Source organism: Salvia miltiorrhiza, chromosome 1, assembly GCF_028751815.1.
Source record: "Salvia miltiorrhiza cultivar Shanhuang (shh) chromosome 1, IMPLAD_Smil_shh, whole genome shotgun sequence".
Taxonomy (NCBI): domain Eukaryota; kingdom Viridiplantae; phylum Streptophyta; class Magnoliopsida; order Lamiales; family Lamiaceae; genus Salvia; species Salvia miltiorrhiza.
In genome coordinates, this window is record NC_080387.1 from 39,762,028 (window position 1) to 39,777,077 (window position 15,050).

Consider the following 15,050-nt stretch of genomic DNA (forward strand, 5'->3'; position numbering starts at 1 on the left):
GCAACTTTTCTCCGGTCAACAAAGTGAGTATTGTTTGTGATAATTTGCTTGGATAAGAGCATTATTGAACATTAAAATTTGTCAACATTGACTGTATAATACAGAAACCGGTGTTACCGTCATGAAGCAGGGGGCTCATAGGGTAAGGTTTTGATGAAGCTCGGCCTGTGATCTTCTAGGATTGGTTTAGTTTTGTATCTATTTATTTCTTTCATTTTAATAAAGCTTTATTTCTGTGTCATGAGGCGGGGGCAGTGGTTGACGGATCCCAGGCAGGAGCTTTGATATCGGGCCAATCGCCTCGGCATCCCAGTCTCACATACAAACTTTTTCTACCTTGAAGATCAAACACAGATGAGAAACAGGACTTTACAAACTAGCAAATACATTGCAATCAAGGTGGTGATGTTACCTGTAATGTTTTTATCGGACAAAACCAATCGTTTAAGAGCACTGAGTGAAGCTTGAGCCACGGTTTTGGTGTAAGTCGCATCCCAACCTTGGACCTTCACTACTACTTCTGCGTTCGCGTAGCCTCGCTCACCATCTTTGATATCGTTCCTCACCTCTTCTTTTGCTGACTCTTCATCTGATTTTATAAGATATTTTGAGCCCATTAACATCCTTCCAATATCACATTTTCTATGGTATTTATGAAGAAAAATATTGCAGGGCATTTACCTGTTGTACAAAAAGTTAAGGAGACACATGAAACGAATCCAATCTAAACACCATTTTTGAATGATCAATAGATATAATTACAGGGAAGATGCACTTGGTTTTGAGTATCAAAATGAATACCCTGAGCTTTATCACATTGATCGGCATGGAACATAACCTGATTTTTGTGAGGCACTAACTCGACCTATGGATAAAATTGGTAAAATCACTTGAACACAGACAGATTGCGTATCTGCAAATGGTGATTTGCAGCAATGAAATAAAAATGGGTAATTGTGTTTAAATATATGAACTTTCACTAAATTGTAATTTTGTATATGAACTAAGACTTCTACCTACACAAACTTCTACTTGTTCTGATTTTCACGTGGATTTCAATTTTCGGCAAATTAATACCATGGCTAGCTGAAGTGACAAATTAATGACATTGTGACTAACTGAAGTGTCGTAAACATTCAACTTCATTGTTTAGTACACTGACCGTTTAAGCCATGCAAATATTTCAGACGTCCACATTAGCATTAATTTGGAGACAATTGACAACTGTATAAAAAAATTAGAACAATAGAAAGTTCGTGTATTTGGAGGTAGAATTTTCAGTTCACGTGCAAACCCAAAATTTGGTGGTGTATTTACGCATAATTTACCCCTAAAAAAAATTAAAATGTTAAAAGTAGATTCGAGAAACAGGCAATCCAACATAAGGCTACTAATCTTAGACTGCTTACGCGTTGTTGGAGGTTGCGCTCCAACATATCAATACCTCGACATTTTGTCATTGAAATGCAAAATGAAGTCTCAGAGAAAAGTTGCGAAGATGCATGAAGACTTTCAAAAATACAGAAAATAACTGAAAGGAAGTGGTGCATGCTAATCATACTTGAGAAATATGTTTGGAGATCTATGAAAGAGCCATTCATCACAGTTTTCAGACACTAACTCTTGTAAGAAAGCATGCCATTGAATTAGATATATTACTAAAAGAGTGGGAATAATCACCTGTGGCTTCAGATTGGGACAGCCAAATTGTAAATCCTGCAAACAGATGCTGCCATTTGTTGGGCCTCCTGGCAGCACCGTGCTTCCCTCCTAATGTTGCAACGACTACTCTTGCTTGACTGGATTTATGATACAGTTAGGCTTGCCACATCTGAACATCTAATAAGTTCTTGTAGGAGATGAACAGTGCTCAACCAATGACCGTAAATGTAAATGCATGTAAGAAATCTTACCTACTAAGACTTTCTAATATAGCAGCTTCTGCTTCTGTGATAGAATCAGATCTGTCCTCGCTCTTCCCTGGATTGATTTGAGTGTATGGTAAAACATACTAGACCGAATTTTAGGAGAATATTTGCCATTGCAACTAGATGCTAACAATAGGAAAAATAATGTATCCTAGAAATATCTAACCAGGGGTTAAGTATAACCAGTTCAATATCTAGACAATCACTTACAAGATGTTAAGCAACTAGGAAAATTTGAAGTCTAAGAATAGGCAAGGGATTAAGAACCCCGAGAAAAGAACATCGGTACGAAACGAACTACTGGGATAGACAAACAAACTGGATATTTTATTTGACAAAATGATAAATCCAGTGCTAGATTCAGATCCCAAAAGGGGATTGATGACAGGAAATGACACTTCCATTTAGCTCGTTGCAAGTTTTCCCCTTCCAGAGGGCAAATCAAATACACGATGAATATATGACATGCAAGCATTACCACATATTACACCAAAAACAAGTGCTTGAATATCTAAAGCAAAATTTGTGCAGACAAAGAGACCATCAAAACATTTCAGTTCACTGATTGCTAAAGCCTGATGGCGCGACTCTTCCCGAAAGAGAGGCTATTCCTTGTTGCATGACTTGGAGTCTTGGTCATGATTATTCAAAGTGTTATGAATAGTAATAAGTATCCCACATTGGTTTAGTGTTCCTAGTTGTGATAGTTCTCTTACATATAAATATGTACTCTTTTCTCCAATATAAATACACCTTCCTACTTCTTCTCCTTCAATATGTTTTATATCTTTATTCTCTACATGGTATCAGAGCATGTTAGATACCTGATAATTTTTTCTACTGTACGTATTTATGAATAGTATTGTACGTATTTATGAATAGTACTTTACGTATTTATGAATAGTTTTTTTTTTTTTTCTATTCCTATAAGTATGCTCTGTGGTTGCAGCATTGTCTGATCTTCCACATCAGAAAATTTTGTTCTTATTTGTTTTCCTTCATCTCTCCGGCCGTCCTTCTCTCCGGCTGGCACTACTATTGCTGCTCGGGTCTCCCCGTCGCACAGCCTCCCTCCCTAGCTTTTGTTCTCAGCCACCGCTGCTGTCTATTCTCTATATAGGGTTTCAGTTTTCTAATCCTTTTACATCATGTCTGATTCAAAATCCGCTGCCCTAGGAACCACCATAAAATTGAATGGTTCCAATTATCTTCTCTGGTCTCGTGCCTTTCTATTGTTCTTAGGCTCTCAGAAAAAGAAAACACATGTTCTAAGTGATCCAGTTGCTTCTACGGATCTCAAATATGATGCCTGGAGTGCCGACGATTGTGCTGTCATGACTTGGCTTTTGAATAGTCTTGAAGACTCTGTTAGTAAGAATATCATGTTCTTAGAAACTGCTAAAGACATGTGGGATACATTGCGGCAGATGTATTCCAATGACAAGAACGTATCTCGTGTCTTCGAGTTATATGAGAAACTTTTCTCTCATACTCAGTCTGGCCAATCAGTTAATGACTATTTCTCTACACTCAAGGGACTTGCTGATGAAATTCTTGTTTATCATCCACTATCCTGTTCTGTCACTCAGCGGGCCACACAGTGGGAAGAGTTCATGGTTGCCAAATTCTTATCAGGTTTGGATGCTGATCTCCGACCAGTTCGTGACAGCCTGTTATCAAGTGATAATGTTCCATCATTATCCAATGCCTTATCTCGTGTGTTGCGGGTTTCCACTGGTCGTACCGATGATGCTACTTCACCTAATTCTTCTGCCATGGCTGCTCGCGGTCAGAATTATCATGTTAATGCCTCTTTTTCGCCCTCCAGCCAGGCTGTTCAGAATCAAAATTATGCTCACGGTCAAAATTCTTACGGTGGTCGTGGTCGTGGCCGTAGTGGTGAACGAGGTCGTGGCCGAGGTCGCGGTTCTGATCGTTATTGTGAGTATTGCCACCGAACCAACCACACTTCTGAAAATTGTTGGAAAACCTTTGGCAAACCAGGTCGGGCTCATACAGTTGTTCCTGATCCTCAGTCTTCCTCCAGTGATGATACGGTCTCGCTCTCACGGGCTCAATACGACAAACTGATCCAATCCATCAATTTGTCATCTGGTACTGCTCCATCAACTAGTGCAGCCTCTCCTATAGTTGCTTCTGCAGGTGCGTTTGCAGTGTCTCATGGTAAGTCTTGGTTGGTAGATTCTGGTGCCTCTGTCCATATTACTGGTACTAAATCTCTTTTGACATCTTTTACTCCTTCATCCTTACCTTCTGTCCGTGTCGCTGATGGCACCTATTCTTCGGTGACGGGGAGTGGTGTTGTCCGTCCTACTCCTCAATTAACTCTTAACAATGTCATGTTTGCTTCTAAATTTCCCGTTAGCTTATTATCGGTTAGTCAACTTACCAAAACTCACAATTGCTCTGTCACTTTTTTTCCTACCTTTGTTACCTTTCAGGACCTGCAGACGAAGAAGACGATTGGTGGAGGACATGAGCGTGACGGGGTTTACTACTTGGATTATGGTATTCCGGCACCTTCGCGTGCTCTCTCTGCCACCGTGACTCCATATCAGTGGCATTGTCGCCTTGGTCATCCGTCGCCGTCTAGTCTTCGCAGTTTAATTCCTACTTCGTCTGTTGAATTTCAATGTGAGTCTTGTGAGTTGGGCAAGCACCATCGCACATCTTTTCCTTCTAGAATTGATAAACGTAGTTCTTTTGCTTTTGAGCTTGTTCATTGTGATGTTTGGGGTCAGAGTCGAGTTGAGTCTAGAGGGGGTTTCAGATATTTTATGGTCTTGGTTGATGATTATTCGCGTATGACATGGGTGTATTTGCTCAAACAGAGAACTGGAGTCCCTACTATACTAAACTCTTTTTATCATGAAATAAAAACTCAATATTCTGTCGATTTGCGTATTCTTCGCACTGATAATGCTCTTGAATTCACTCAAAAATCTATTTCATCTTTTTGTGATTCTCGTGGCATAATTCATCAAACTTCCTGCTCACATACTTCCCAACAAAATGGAGTTGCAGAACGAAAACACCGTCATATTTTGGATGTTGCTCGTACTCTTATGTCTCATATGCGGGTTCCTAAGTGGTTATGGGGTGATGCTGTTCTTACGGCATGTTTTCTCATTAATAGAATGCCTTCTAGTGTGCTTCATGGAGATATTCCTTTTTCGTATCTTCATCCTGACAAACCTCTTTACCCTGTCCCTCCTCGCATTTTTGGGTGTGTTTGTTTTGTTCATGATCTAAGTCCTGGGTTAGATAAGTTATCTCCTCGTTCTATTAAGTGTGTTTTTCTCGGGTATTCTAGAACACAGAAAGGGTATAGATGTCTTGACCCTCTTACCAAACGTCACTATGTCTGTGCCGATGTCACCTTCTTTGAATCTCTTCCTTTTTTTCCTCATACTAGCACTACTTCTCAAAATAAGTTACAATCTGCTCCTTTGCCTATACCGGCGATAGTTTCTCCTCCTACTCAACCCTTACAAGTGTATACCCGTCGTCCTCGTCCCGCACCAGTTCCAGAGACTGTTGTTGAACCGGCCTCATGTTCTCCACCCGAGTTATCTTCTTCTGCAGATTCTGAGGATGACCAACCTGCCAACACAGATGACTTACCTATCGCTATACGCAAAGGTAAACGTACTTGTACCACTCGCCATCCAATGTCTAACTATGTCTCTTTTGCCTGTTTGAGTCTTTCTTTTCGGTCTTTTGCTCTTTCCCTTTTCTCTACAGATATTCCAACTTCTTACCTTGAGGCACTCAAACATCCGCATTGGAAGGCTGCTATGGATGAGGAGATGTGTGCCCTTTTATCTCGTGGCACTTGGGTTCTAGCAACTGCTCCTGTTTCTGCTGTTATTGTTTCTTGTCGTTGGGTGTTCACTATCAAGTTTCTTGCTGATGGTACCATTGATCGGTACAAAGCCCGCCTTGTAGCAAAAGGTTTTACACAGACTTATGGTGTGGATTACTTTGAGACATTCTCTCCCACCGCTCGTTTGAACTCCATTCGCATCTTGTTCTCCTTGGCTGTTAATCTTTCTTGGCCTATGTATCAGCTTGATGTGAAGAATGCTTTTCTCTATGGCGATATATCTCCAACTGTTTATATGGAGCAACCTCCTGGGTATGTTGCTCAGGGGGAGGATTCTACTAAGGTGTGTTGTCTTAAGAAGGCTATTTATGGTCTTAAGCAAAGTCCGAAGGCATGGTTTGACAAGTTTAGTAGTGTTCTCAGCAAAATTGGGTTTAAGCAATGCAAGTCTGACCACTCTGTTTTTGTGCGCCATCAAGCCTCTGGAATTGTCATTCTCGTTGTCTATGTCGATGACATCCTTATATCTGGGAGTGATGTACAAGGAATTGCTGATACAAAGGCATACTTGCAAGAACAATTCGTTATTAAGGATTTGGGACGTCCCAAGTACTTCTTGGGAATTGAAATTGCTCACAGCAAGTATGGAATTTCTCTGTCTCAGCAGAAGTATGCTACTGATTTACTTAAAGAAACCGGGTTGTTGGGAACGAAGCCGGTTGATACTCCTATGGATATTGACCCGAATGTCTGGGATGAGAGTGAAGATTTCTTGGAGGACAAAGCTAAGTACAGACGTCTTGTTGGGAAACTTATCTACTTGACAGTGACACGGCCTGATATTTCTTTTGCGGTTGGTTTGGTTAGTCGTTTCTTGGATAAGCCTAAACAAGTTCATTGGGAAGCTGCTATTCGAATTCTTCGATATATCAAGAAATCTCCGGGAAAAGGATTGTTCTTTAAAAAAAATGGTCATCTAAAAATTGAAGGGTACTCTGATGCTGATTATGCTGGCTCTAAAATTGATCGGAAATCGACATCTGGATACTGTACTTACTTGGGTGGAAATTTGATAACTTGGAGGAGCAAGAAACAACAAACAGTTGCTAGATCTTCAGCCGAGGCTGAGTATAGAGCTATGGCTCATACTGCAACTGAGATGATTGGTGTGAAGAATCTGCTTGGGGAATTAGGATTCACTTTCAATGAACCATTACCCATGCACTGTGATAACCAAGCAGCTATTTACATTGCTAACAATCCAGTTTTTCATGAACGGACTAAACATATTGAGGTTGACTGCCATTTCATTCGTGAGTGTGTATTGAACCAAACTATTTCTACTCCGTTCACTTCTTCGTCAGATCAAATTGCTGATATCTTCACTAAACCGTTGGGAGGCAAGCGTTTCTCTGAGTTGTGTATCAAGCTGGATATGATTAACATATATGCTCCAGCTTGAGGGGGAGTGTTATGAATAGTAATAAGTATCCCACATTGGTTTAGTGTTCCTAGTTGTGATAGTTCTCTTACATATAAATATGTACTCTTTTCTCCAATATAAATACACCTTCCTACTTCTTCTCCTTCAATATGTTTTATATCTTTATTCTCTACACAAAGAAATATGGAGCTTTATTCTGAATTCTTAATGGTTAAATAACGGTTTCCTTTTTAGCATTGCAGATGATTAATACATGCTCGGATCCGAATAGCACGTGCAATTATATATTAGACTTTGTGATTTTAAAAAAAAACCCTGCATAAACAAATCATAAGCATCAAAGCAGTGTCATTAGAAAGACTTGTTTATAGTGGATTATTGTTAACTGTTTATGGTCTCAAGAAGGACTTGAAACAGTGAAAGGCACTTTAACATAACACTTTTTTTTGGATAGTATAATTAATTCCCATTTTCTCCATACTCACGCAACAATTACGAATTTACAATCATGCCAAAGAACCACTTTAACTCTATAATATATGACAAACAGTCAAACATTCCTTTTTCCCTATGTGCACAGAGAGAGAGAGAGAGTCTTCACATACATGAATCGATAGTTTGATTGGAACACGCTTCAAGAAGCTCCTTGGTGCTAAGTGGAGTGTATCTATCACAAAGAAGCATGAAACTCTTATGGACATAAAGAAAGCGGGCCAAGCCACCAGCTAGCTATAATAGTTCTAGATGAGCTAAACACTCGAAGACGAATGCAATTAGAACAAAAAACACACTTAATACTTCTTTGTATTTTCACCTTTCTTATTTCTTTTCACCATAAAGCTATCAAAAGAGAAAGATTAAGGTTGAGTGTTCACATACCCAAGACCGACTGCTAATTCTCGAGCAATATTGTTGTTTATCTCTGTTGATTCTCCAACTAAGAAGATCGATGTTCCTTTCAGTAGTTGGGCAACTCCAGTAGTTAATGACTCCCATGATTCCACGATGTCATGCCATTTTAGTTCTGGATCTTGCTTTTTCAAGTTAACTACCAGTTGAGTGTCGTCTATATACCTGTTCAAGATGATAAATTCCTATTCAGCAATTATATACTTGTAGCCATTGGGGGTTCAGTTATCAATAGCAAATGCCAAATGCCAAATGCCAAATGCCAAATACCAAATACCAAATACCATATCGTTTCAGAAGGCTTTATCATTCCATATAGATTATTAGTATCCAAGAGAGTTTTCGTGAATCCAGAATACTGCACTTTGATTACCAAAGAGTTCTCACTTCCATCCACATAAACTTCCCCCGGACTTTTGCTTTCTTCCCCGAGTTCCAATCTCAACTCCACCTCGGATGAATCATCACAAAACTGCATTTAAGCATCACCCAAACATCACATCTGTCAAATTCAAATCTGAATGGCATTCATTGATTCGAGCTTTACAAAGAACTTTGCTAACAGACTTATTTAAAACTCAATTCTGAATTTTCTATATAATATACATGGAAAGTGTTCAGAGGAAAGGATAAGACACATAGGAAAAATATTTAGAACTGGACTTGCCACTTGAATATTGGGGAAGAATGCTGGCAAGATACAGTATTATTCCTTCTTCATTAACCCTATAAATCAGTTTCAATTCTTCTGGAAGGCAATAACAGCAACAAAAGATAACTCAAAATTATCCTGTTACACAATAAACATAGTATGATGATTTAGTTGTTAATATTAAGATTTAAACTTTCTGTTTGATTCTACTTCATGATATCCATTGAGGACATGCAGAACTACACCTCAATTTATGCAAAAGTCAATATAAACAATAACAGATGATCCAAAGCATGGTCAGTTGACAAACAAAAATGTTCCAGTTAGTGAAGTAAGCAACTCCAGAGTCCTCCTTGAAACATAATCGAGTAATGAATTGAGTAATTTTCTTAGTAGGGACAAGACAAGATCAGCCAAAAGAAGTAGCAATTTCAAGACTGCAGTATCTTGTTATATAAAATTCCTAGAAAAAGAAAACATTTTTTTTGGAGTTTAAGACACGTAATGGATTTGAATCTATAAAAGGTATAACCTTCCAAAATGTGAATTTGACCAATACAAACTTGAATTCTTAAAATTTGCAATGCCTAGATGGCCCCAGCAAGATTTGCAACTCTGCTACAAATTACTAGACAACAATTGGTAATATTAACCTTCTAAGCTGCACAAAATGTCATCCAAAGTTAATCATTCTACGCCCTATTAATTTGCAGAATTGCCCAAGTTACCCAACTACTGGAAACAGAATTTGGTTTCGTGATATTAAGTACCTCATACTGAGTTGCATTTGTGGAGATAATGGGGCTGATGCTACAGGGAGTTGTGGATGAGATTGAGGGCAATGAAACACGAGAAAAAGGAAAACAATGGCTTCGGAGTGACAAGAGATTTTGAGTAGAGAGACAAGTCTGACGAGAGAGAATTGGAGAGTGGAAGCTAAGTGTTGTGGCCATTCTTGTTGACAACAAGATAATACTAATATGGATGTTTTCTTGCACCCTATATATGCATCAATATCTCTCTCTCTCTCTCTCTCTCACTGTACTACTTTTGTTAGATATACTAAAATACACACTTATTAAATTACGTTTTTTCTATTTTTTTTTTAAATCCTTGAAAGCATGAAAAAAAAAATTAAAAAAAAATCCTTGAAAGCATGGAGTATAAAATAACTAAAATCAAATTTACATTTTTGGTTCTACAATGACATCAGTTAAAATTGAACAATAAATATTCTGTATAAAGAAATGCTTCAAAAATTGTAATGGTCGTTGGATAGTTATTTTTTAATTATTACTAGCATTGAATAGTATTCAGTTTCACTTTTTCTCAAAAAAAAATCTGTTTCACTTCTGTCAGATAGTAATATGCATTTTTTGTTGTTTTAATTTGTCCAATAGACTGTGCACGTTTGTTTTTTATCTTTACTTTTCTTAATTTATTCATAATTTTAGTGTTACGATTCCCCCAACATAATAAAAATAATTATTTAAGGCATGTTTGATAGCCATAGATAAAGTAAGATAGATAAATAATCATATCTTATTTAAGTGTTTGATAGTAATATTGATTAACAAGAAGGCCGGCATTAAGCGAGAGGCTCGCTTTTATATCACTGTTCCACTGAGAAATTTAATATTTATTCTCCCCTGGTATTATTTATCTAAGTTTTATTTGTCTAAGTTTTATTTATCACCCTTTATCTCAATTTATATATCAAAATACATTAATTTGCTAACATTTATTAAAACTCATGTCGTAACTACTACTCTTTATAGCAATGAATAAGCTCATATTTCTATTGCTTACTTTTTTGTAGGCATTGAGTAAATTCATCGTTTTGTTCTTATTTTTTATAGTTAGCGAGTAAACTCATCTTTATATGTAATATTTTTTCTATTCATAAAAAAGAGTCTCATTTAAAATGGACACGAGTTTTAATAAAATTATTATAAGCAAAATACAAGTATAATTTATAGGCATAGTGATGTGGATTAAATATAGGTGATAAGGTATGACCGTATGATGTGATGATTTAAAAAAGGGTTAAGTTGTAGATGCACCCCAGAAGTAGAGGCCTCTAGAGCATATACCCCCCATTCTCGACCTTGGATCAAATACTCCCCATAGTCTAAAAAATGGTGCAATTAAAATCAGGCCTCAAACGACCTTTTGCTTGCTTTTATTTTAATTTTTATTCCGCTGCGCATCGACCACTCCTTCCCCCACCACCGACAGTCCCTTCCTGTTCTAACCACCACCGCGCACCACTGGTATCGCTCCAACACAGTAAAGATATCTATCACATCCTCGTTGATATCCTCGGAAGCAACATAGAGTTCCCGTTCATGTGGGATTTCCTGACGGAGATGAAAAGCACCGAATCTTGTGAAATAACCCGAGAAATTTTTTGGATTGTTTTTAGGGCTTACAATAGGGCTAACTTACCGAATCTCGAATCCGAGTGTCAAGACATACAATATTTTGATGAGGGGCTGGGGCGAAATTGGCCAGTGCGGTCATATACAAAAATTGTTCAATGAAATGCTTCAATAAGGTTGTGCGGTGGATTTGCTCGCTTGGAATAGTGTTCTTGACGCTCTGCGCAAAACGGGGAAGCAGATGAAGCCTACGTGATTTTTCATAGTATGAGGAGCAAAGGGCTTGAGCACCATGCTTACTCGTATTCGATATTCATCCGCGCTTACTACGATGCAGATGATGTTCATTCGGTTTTTAAGATTCTTGACACGATGAAGAGGTACAATCTGGTGGCGAATGTGTTCACCTACAATTGTATAATCAAGAGGCTCGCTCTGCAAGAAGGGAGAGAAGCTGGAAGAGGCTTGCAGGTATTTTGAGATGATGATTGATGAAGGGATGTGTTGAGGAACAAGCTGATTGGGTTTAGATTCGCGGAGAAGACGAATACCGGTGGTGCGCACTTCTGGAGTGGAGCAATACCGGTGGTGTGCGGTGGTCGAAACGGCCGGTTGGGGGGGTTCGGTGGGCGGAGGAATAAAAATAAAAAATAAAGCAAACAGACGCTTAACGGTGGTCTAAGACTACCCACAGTCGTGACACTCACCCAACCCAACTTTACTCCACTTTTTAATAAAATATTCATTTCTCTCTCATCCACCTACGCAACCCACAACCTAACACAATTTTTACTCCCAATGGTGACACCAACCCAACCTACATATTTTTTCTTTTCACTTTATTTTTAAATTATCTTAATATCTAAAATAAAATATAAATATAAATTAAATATTTATTTATTATATTTAATAAATAAAATAAATATTTTTTTTAAAAAAATTGTAATTATACTATAATTAAACATTGTCCTATATTATAATTGATATTTAACTCAATCACAAAGGAAGATTACAAGAATTAAACATACAACTGAAATTAAATATATCAAAGTACAATACGTGAAATTTAAAAATACAATTAGAAAATGTAAATTACATATTTAATTGCCAGTGCCAAATTTTTCCCATACGTGCTCAATCAAATCACATTGAAGAGTTCTATGAGCTTCTCTATTGCGAAGTTGATCTCTATTAGTCATATAAGTAGACAAGCTCGCAATACGTTCAGTAGAATAGTGAAAATGTCCGCCATCTTCTGTTTGTACTCTTGTAGGTGTATCCATAAAAAATTCTGTTGGATCATAATAATTTTGGTAGGTATCTCGTTCATCCTCAACTATCATATTATGCATGATGATACAAGCCATCATAATTTTTCCCATCAAAACTTTGTCCCAAACAAGACATGGGCGTCGTAGAAATGCAAATCGAGCTTGTAGAACTCCAAATGCTCGCTCAACATCTTTTCTAACAGACTTTTGGTGTTGAGCGAACAACTTGTGTTTTCGGATCTGTGGGGAAGTAATTGACTTGACAAATACAGCCCATGAAGGTATATACCATCAGTTAAATAATATGCCCTATCATAATGACGACCATTCACTACGTAATTAACCTTTGGTGTTCGACCTTCTAAGACATCATTAAAAACAGGAGATCGATGGAGTACATTAATACCATTGCACGAACCTGGTGTTCCAAAGAACGCATGCCATATCCACAAGTCGTATGAAGCAATAGCTTCCAAAATGATCGTTGGTTTTCCACTTCTCCCAGTATATTGGCCGGCCCATGTATTAGGACAATTTTTCCACTCCCAATGCATGCAATCAATACTGCCAATCATGCCTGGGAAACCACGTTGTTCTCCAACATAGAGTAGCCTTGCCAAATCTTGTTCATTAGCCCTTCTAAGATACGTACCACCGAAGCCAGAAATAACACCTTCCACAAAATGAACTAAAGCATCTCTTGTGGAAGATGAACTCATTCGTAGATACTCATCGACAACATGGGAAGATGTGCCATATGCCAATACCCTCATGGCTCCAGTACATTTCTGCAATGATGAAAGACCTACTCTGCCGGTGGCATCTCGTCTCTGTTGAAAAAACTCATCATTAGCAGTAACAGCTTCCACTATTCGAATGAATAGCGGTTTCTGCATGCGAAATCTCCGCCGGAAGATTTCTGGAGTATACGTTGGGCTGTCACTGAAGTAGTCGTTGATTAAACGCTCTGCACCAAACTCACGTTCTCTATCACAATATCTCCTGTTGGCTGTTGGAATTTGATTTCCTACAATCAAATTATGATTGTTTATGATCATAGTTTGGATGATGCTATCAAATTGACGATTTTGTTGATAAACCCGTTCTTCCCATTCATCAAGTTCATTGGAATGGGAAACATCAGAACTTGAGTCTGAATCAACCGAAGAGTTTTCATTCACATACATATTTGTATGAGAAATGGAAAAATAATAGGGTAAATGTATACTTGAGTAAAGAGTGAGATGTGCTTGTATTTTATTGAGATGTGTTTCATCTGGTATTTATAGAATAATATTGAAAAGTGGGATAAGATAGCTAGATTTGAATTGATACGGTTGCATGTGATCTAGGCTGGCAAAAATGACATACGCATGTGTTTGGAAATAATGTTGTGTCAGAATGACATATGCATGTGAATCGGAAGAAATGACAAGTGCACGTGAATTGGAAGAAATGACAAGTGCATGTGAATTGGAAGAAATGACAAGTGCATGTGAATGCACTTAAAGCTTTGTCAGAATTGGTCAAATGTTTTGGGAAGCTAAACGGATCCAATGTTATTCAATTTTACATGAAATACACTTTTTCATTAATTAAACATAAAATAAGTACATAACACAATTTGCGAAAACTAAAATCAGACAAATAGAAAGCACGCAAATTAAAAGCACACAAATAAAAAGTACATAAACTAAAATTACATAGAAAGTACATGATTAAAATACATTCACTCTCCAAACACAATTTTAGTTAGTTGACGTTTCATCTCTTCGTCTTCTGGAGATAAGTGCTCTTTCGCCAACAATTGAAGCAACATATTCTCTTTCATCTTCATTGCATTTCTTTGCAACTTCTCGCGCTCCAGTTCGATTCGAGTCTTTATTAACTCAGCTTCGACATCTATAGTGAGTCTCATTGCATGAATTTCTACAGCAACAACAGATTCATGAGTACATTCAGATTGTGAGACCTTAACTTTACCTTTCCTTTTTGCCTTATCTCTTCCAGTGGGACGAGTCGCAATTGATTGTTCAGATGTTGGAGTTTCTGGATTAGAAGAGATAGAAAATCCCCCATCTTCTGAAGTCTTTGATCTTTTTGAACTGCCACCACTTTGCTGGTCATCAACATCTTCACTTTGACGATGAAAAACATGGGTGGTATCATGAACATTCCATTTGGGATGTTTACTCATAACTTCATTAAATACAACCAACTTGTTTCCACCTGCTTCGTAAATGGAATGAGCTTCTTTCTCAACATCATTGTCGCTCATTCCACTCCTTCTTCGAGCATTTGCTTCCCTACAAACAGCAACCCATTTGTTTCCATTTTTGTTAAGACGTTTCCAGCGACCTTTCATCGATTCAATGTTGCGTTCATTGAGCTCATTTGGATTTTCTGCTTGAGTGTTGTGATACAATTTATGAATACGTGCCCAAAGCGATTCTCCTCTTTGACTTTTTCCTCGAACGCTATCTTCGCTAGCATAGATCCAAGATGACATAAGGGTAACATCTTCTTTCACACACCAAGCTACATTTTTTACCCCTTTCTGATTTTTGTTTGGGCGTTGAACACCCATAAACAAATTACGAAAGACATTTTCTGGTGTG

General features: G+C 37.8%; 2 protein-coding genes and 1 pseudogene across 3 annotated transcripts; all 3 read right to left on the minus strand.

Moving 5' to 3' along the window:
- Nucleotides 1-33: 33 nt before the first annotated feature.
- LOC131015147 (probable inactive shikimate kinase like 2, chloroplastic) lies at nucleotides 34-9,802 on the minus strand. 2 transcript variants are annotated; one of them, XM_057943420.1, is made up of 9 exons: nucleotides 9,551-9,687; nucleotides 8,796-8,918; nucleotides 8,502-8,600; nucleotides 8,099-8,293; nucleotides 7,825-7,886; nucleotides 1,914-1,980; nucleotides 1,681-1,799; nucleotides 413-589; nucleotides 34-336 (listed from the first exon to the last, which is right to left on the minus strand). In XM_057943420.1, the coding sequence occupies exons 3-9, from the start codon at nucleotides 8,525-8,527 to the stop codon at nucleotides 239-241; spliced, it is 744 nt and encodes a 247-aa protein (XP_057799403.1). In that variant the 5' UTR covers nucleotides 8,528-8,600; nucleotides 8,796-8,918; nucleotides 9,551-9,687; the 3' UTR covers nucleotides 34-238. The 2 variants fall into 2 exon arrangements, with proteins under 2 accessions (XP_057799403.1, XP_057799395.1); XM_057943412.1 differs by lacking the exon at nucleotides 8,796-8,918 and having other exon boundaries at nucleotides 8,413-8,600; nucleotides 9,551-9,802.
- A 2,459-nt stretch (nucleotides 9,803-12,261) lies between these two features.
- LOC131008016 (uncharacterized) lies at nucleotides 12,262-13,619 on the minus strand (annotated as a pseudogene).
- A 542-nt stretch (nucleotides 13,620-14,161) lies between these two features.
- On the minus strand, nucleotides 14,162-14,941 carry LOC131008022 (glutathione S-transferase T2-like). Its single transcript, XM_057934928.1, has one exon. It carries the CDS (start codon nucleotides 14,939-14,941, stop codon nucleotides 14,162-14,164), a length of 780 nt encoding a protein of 259 aa, XP_057790911.1.
- Nucleotides 14,942-15,050: the final 109 nt, after the last annotated feature.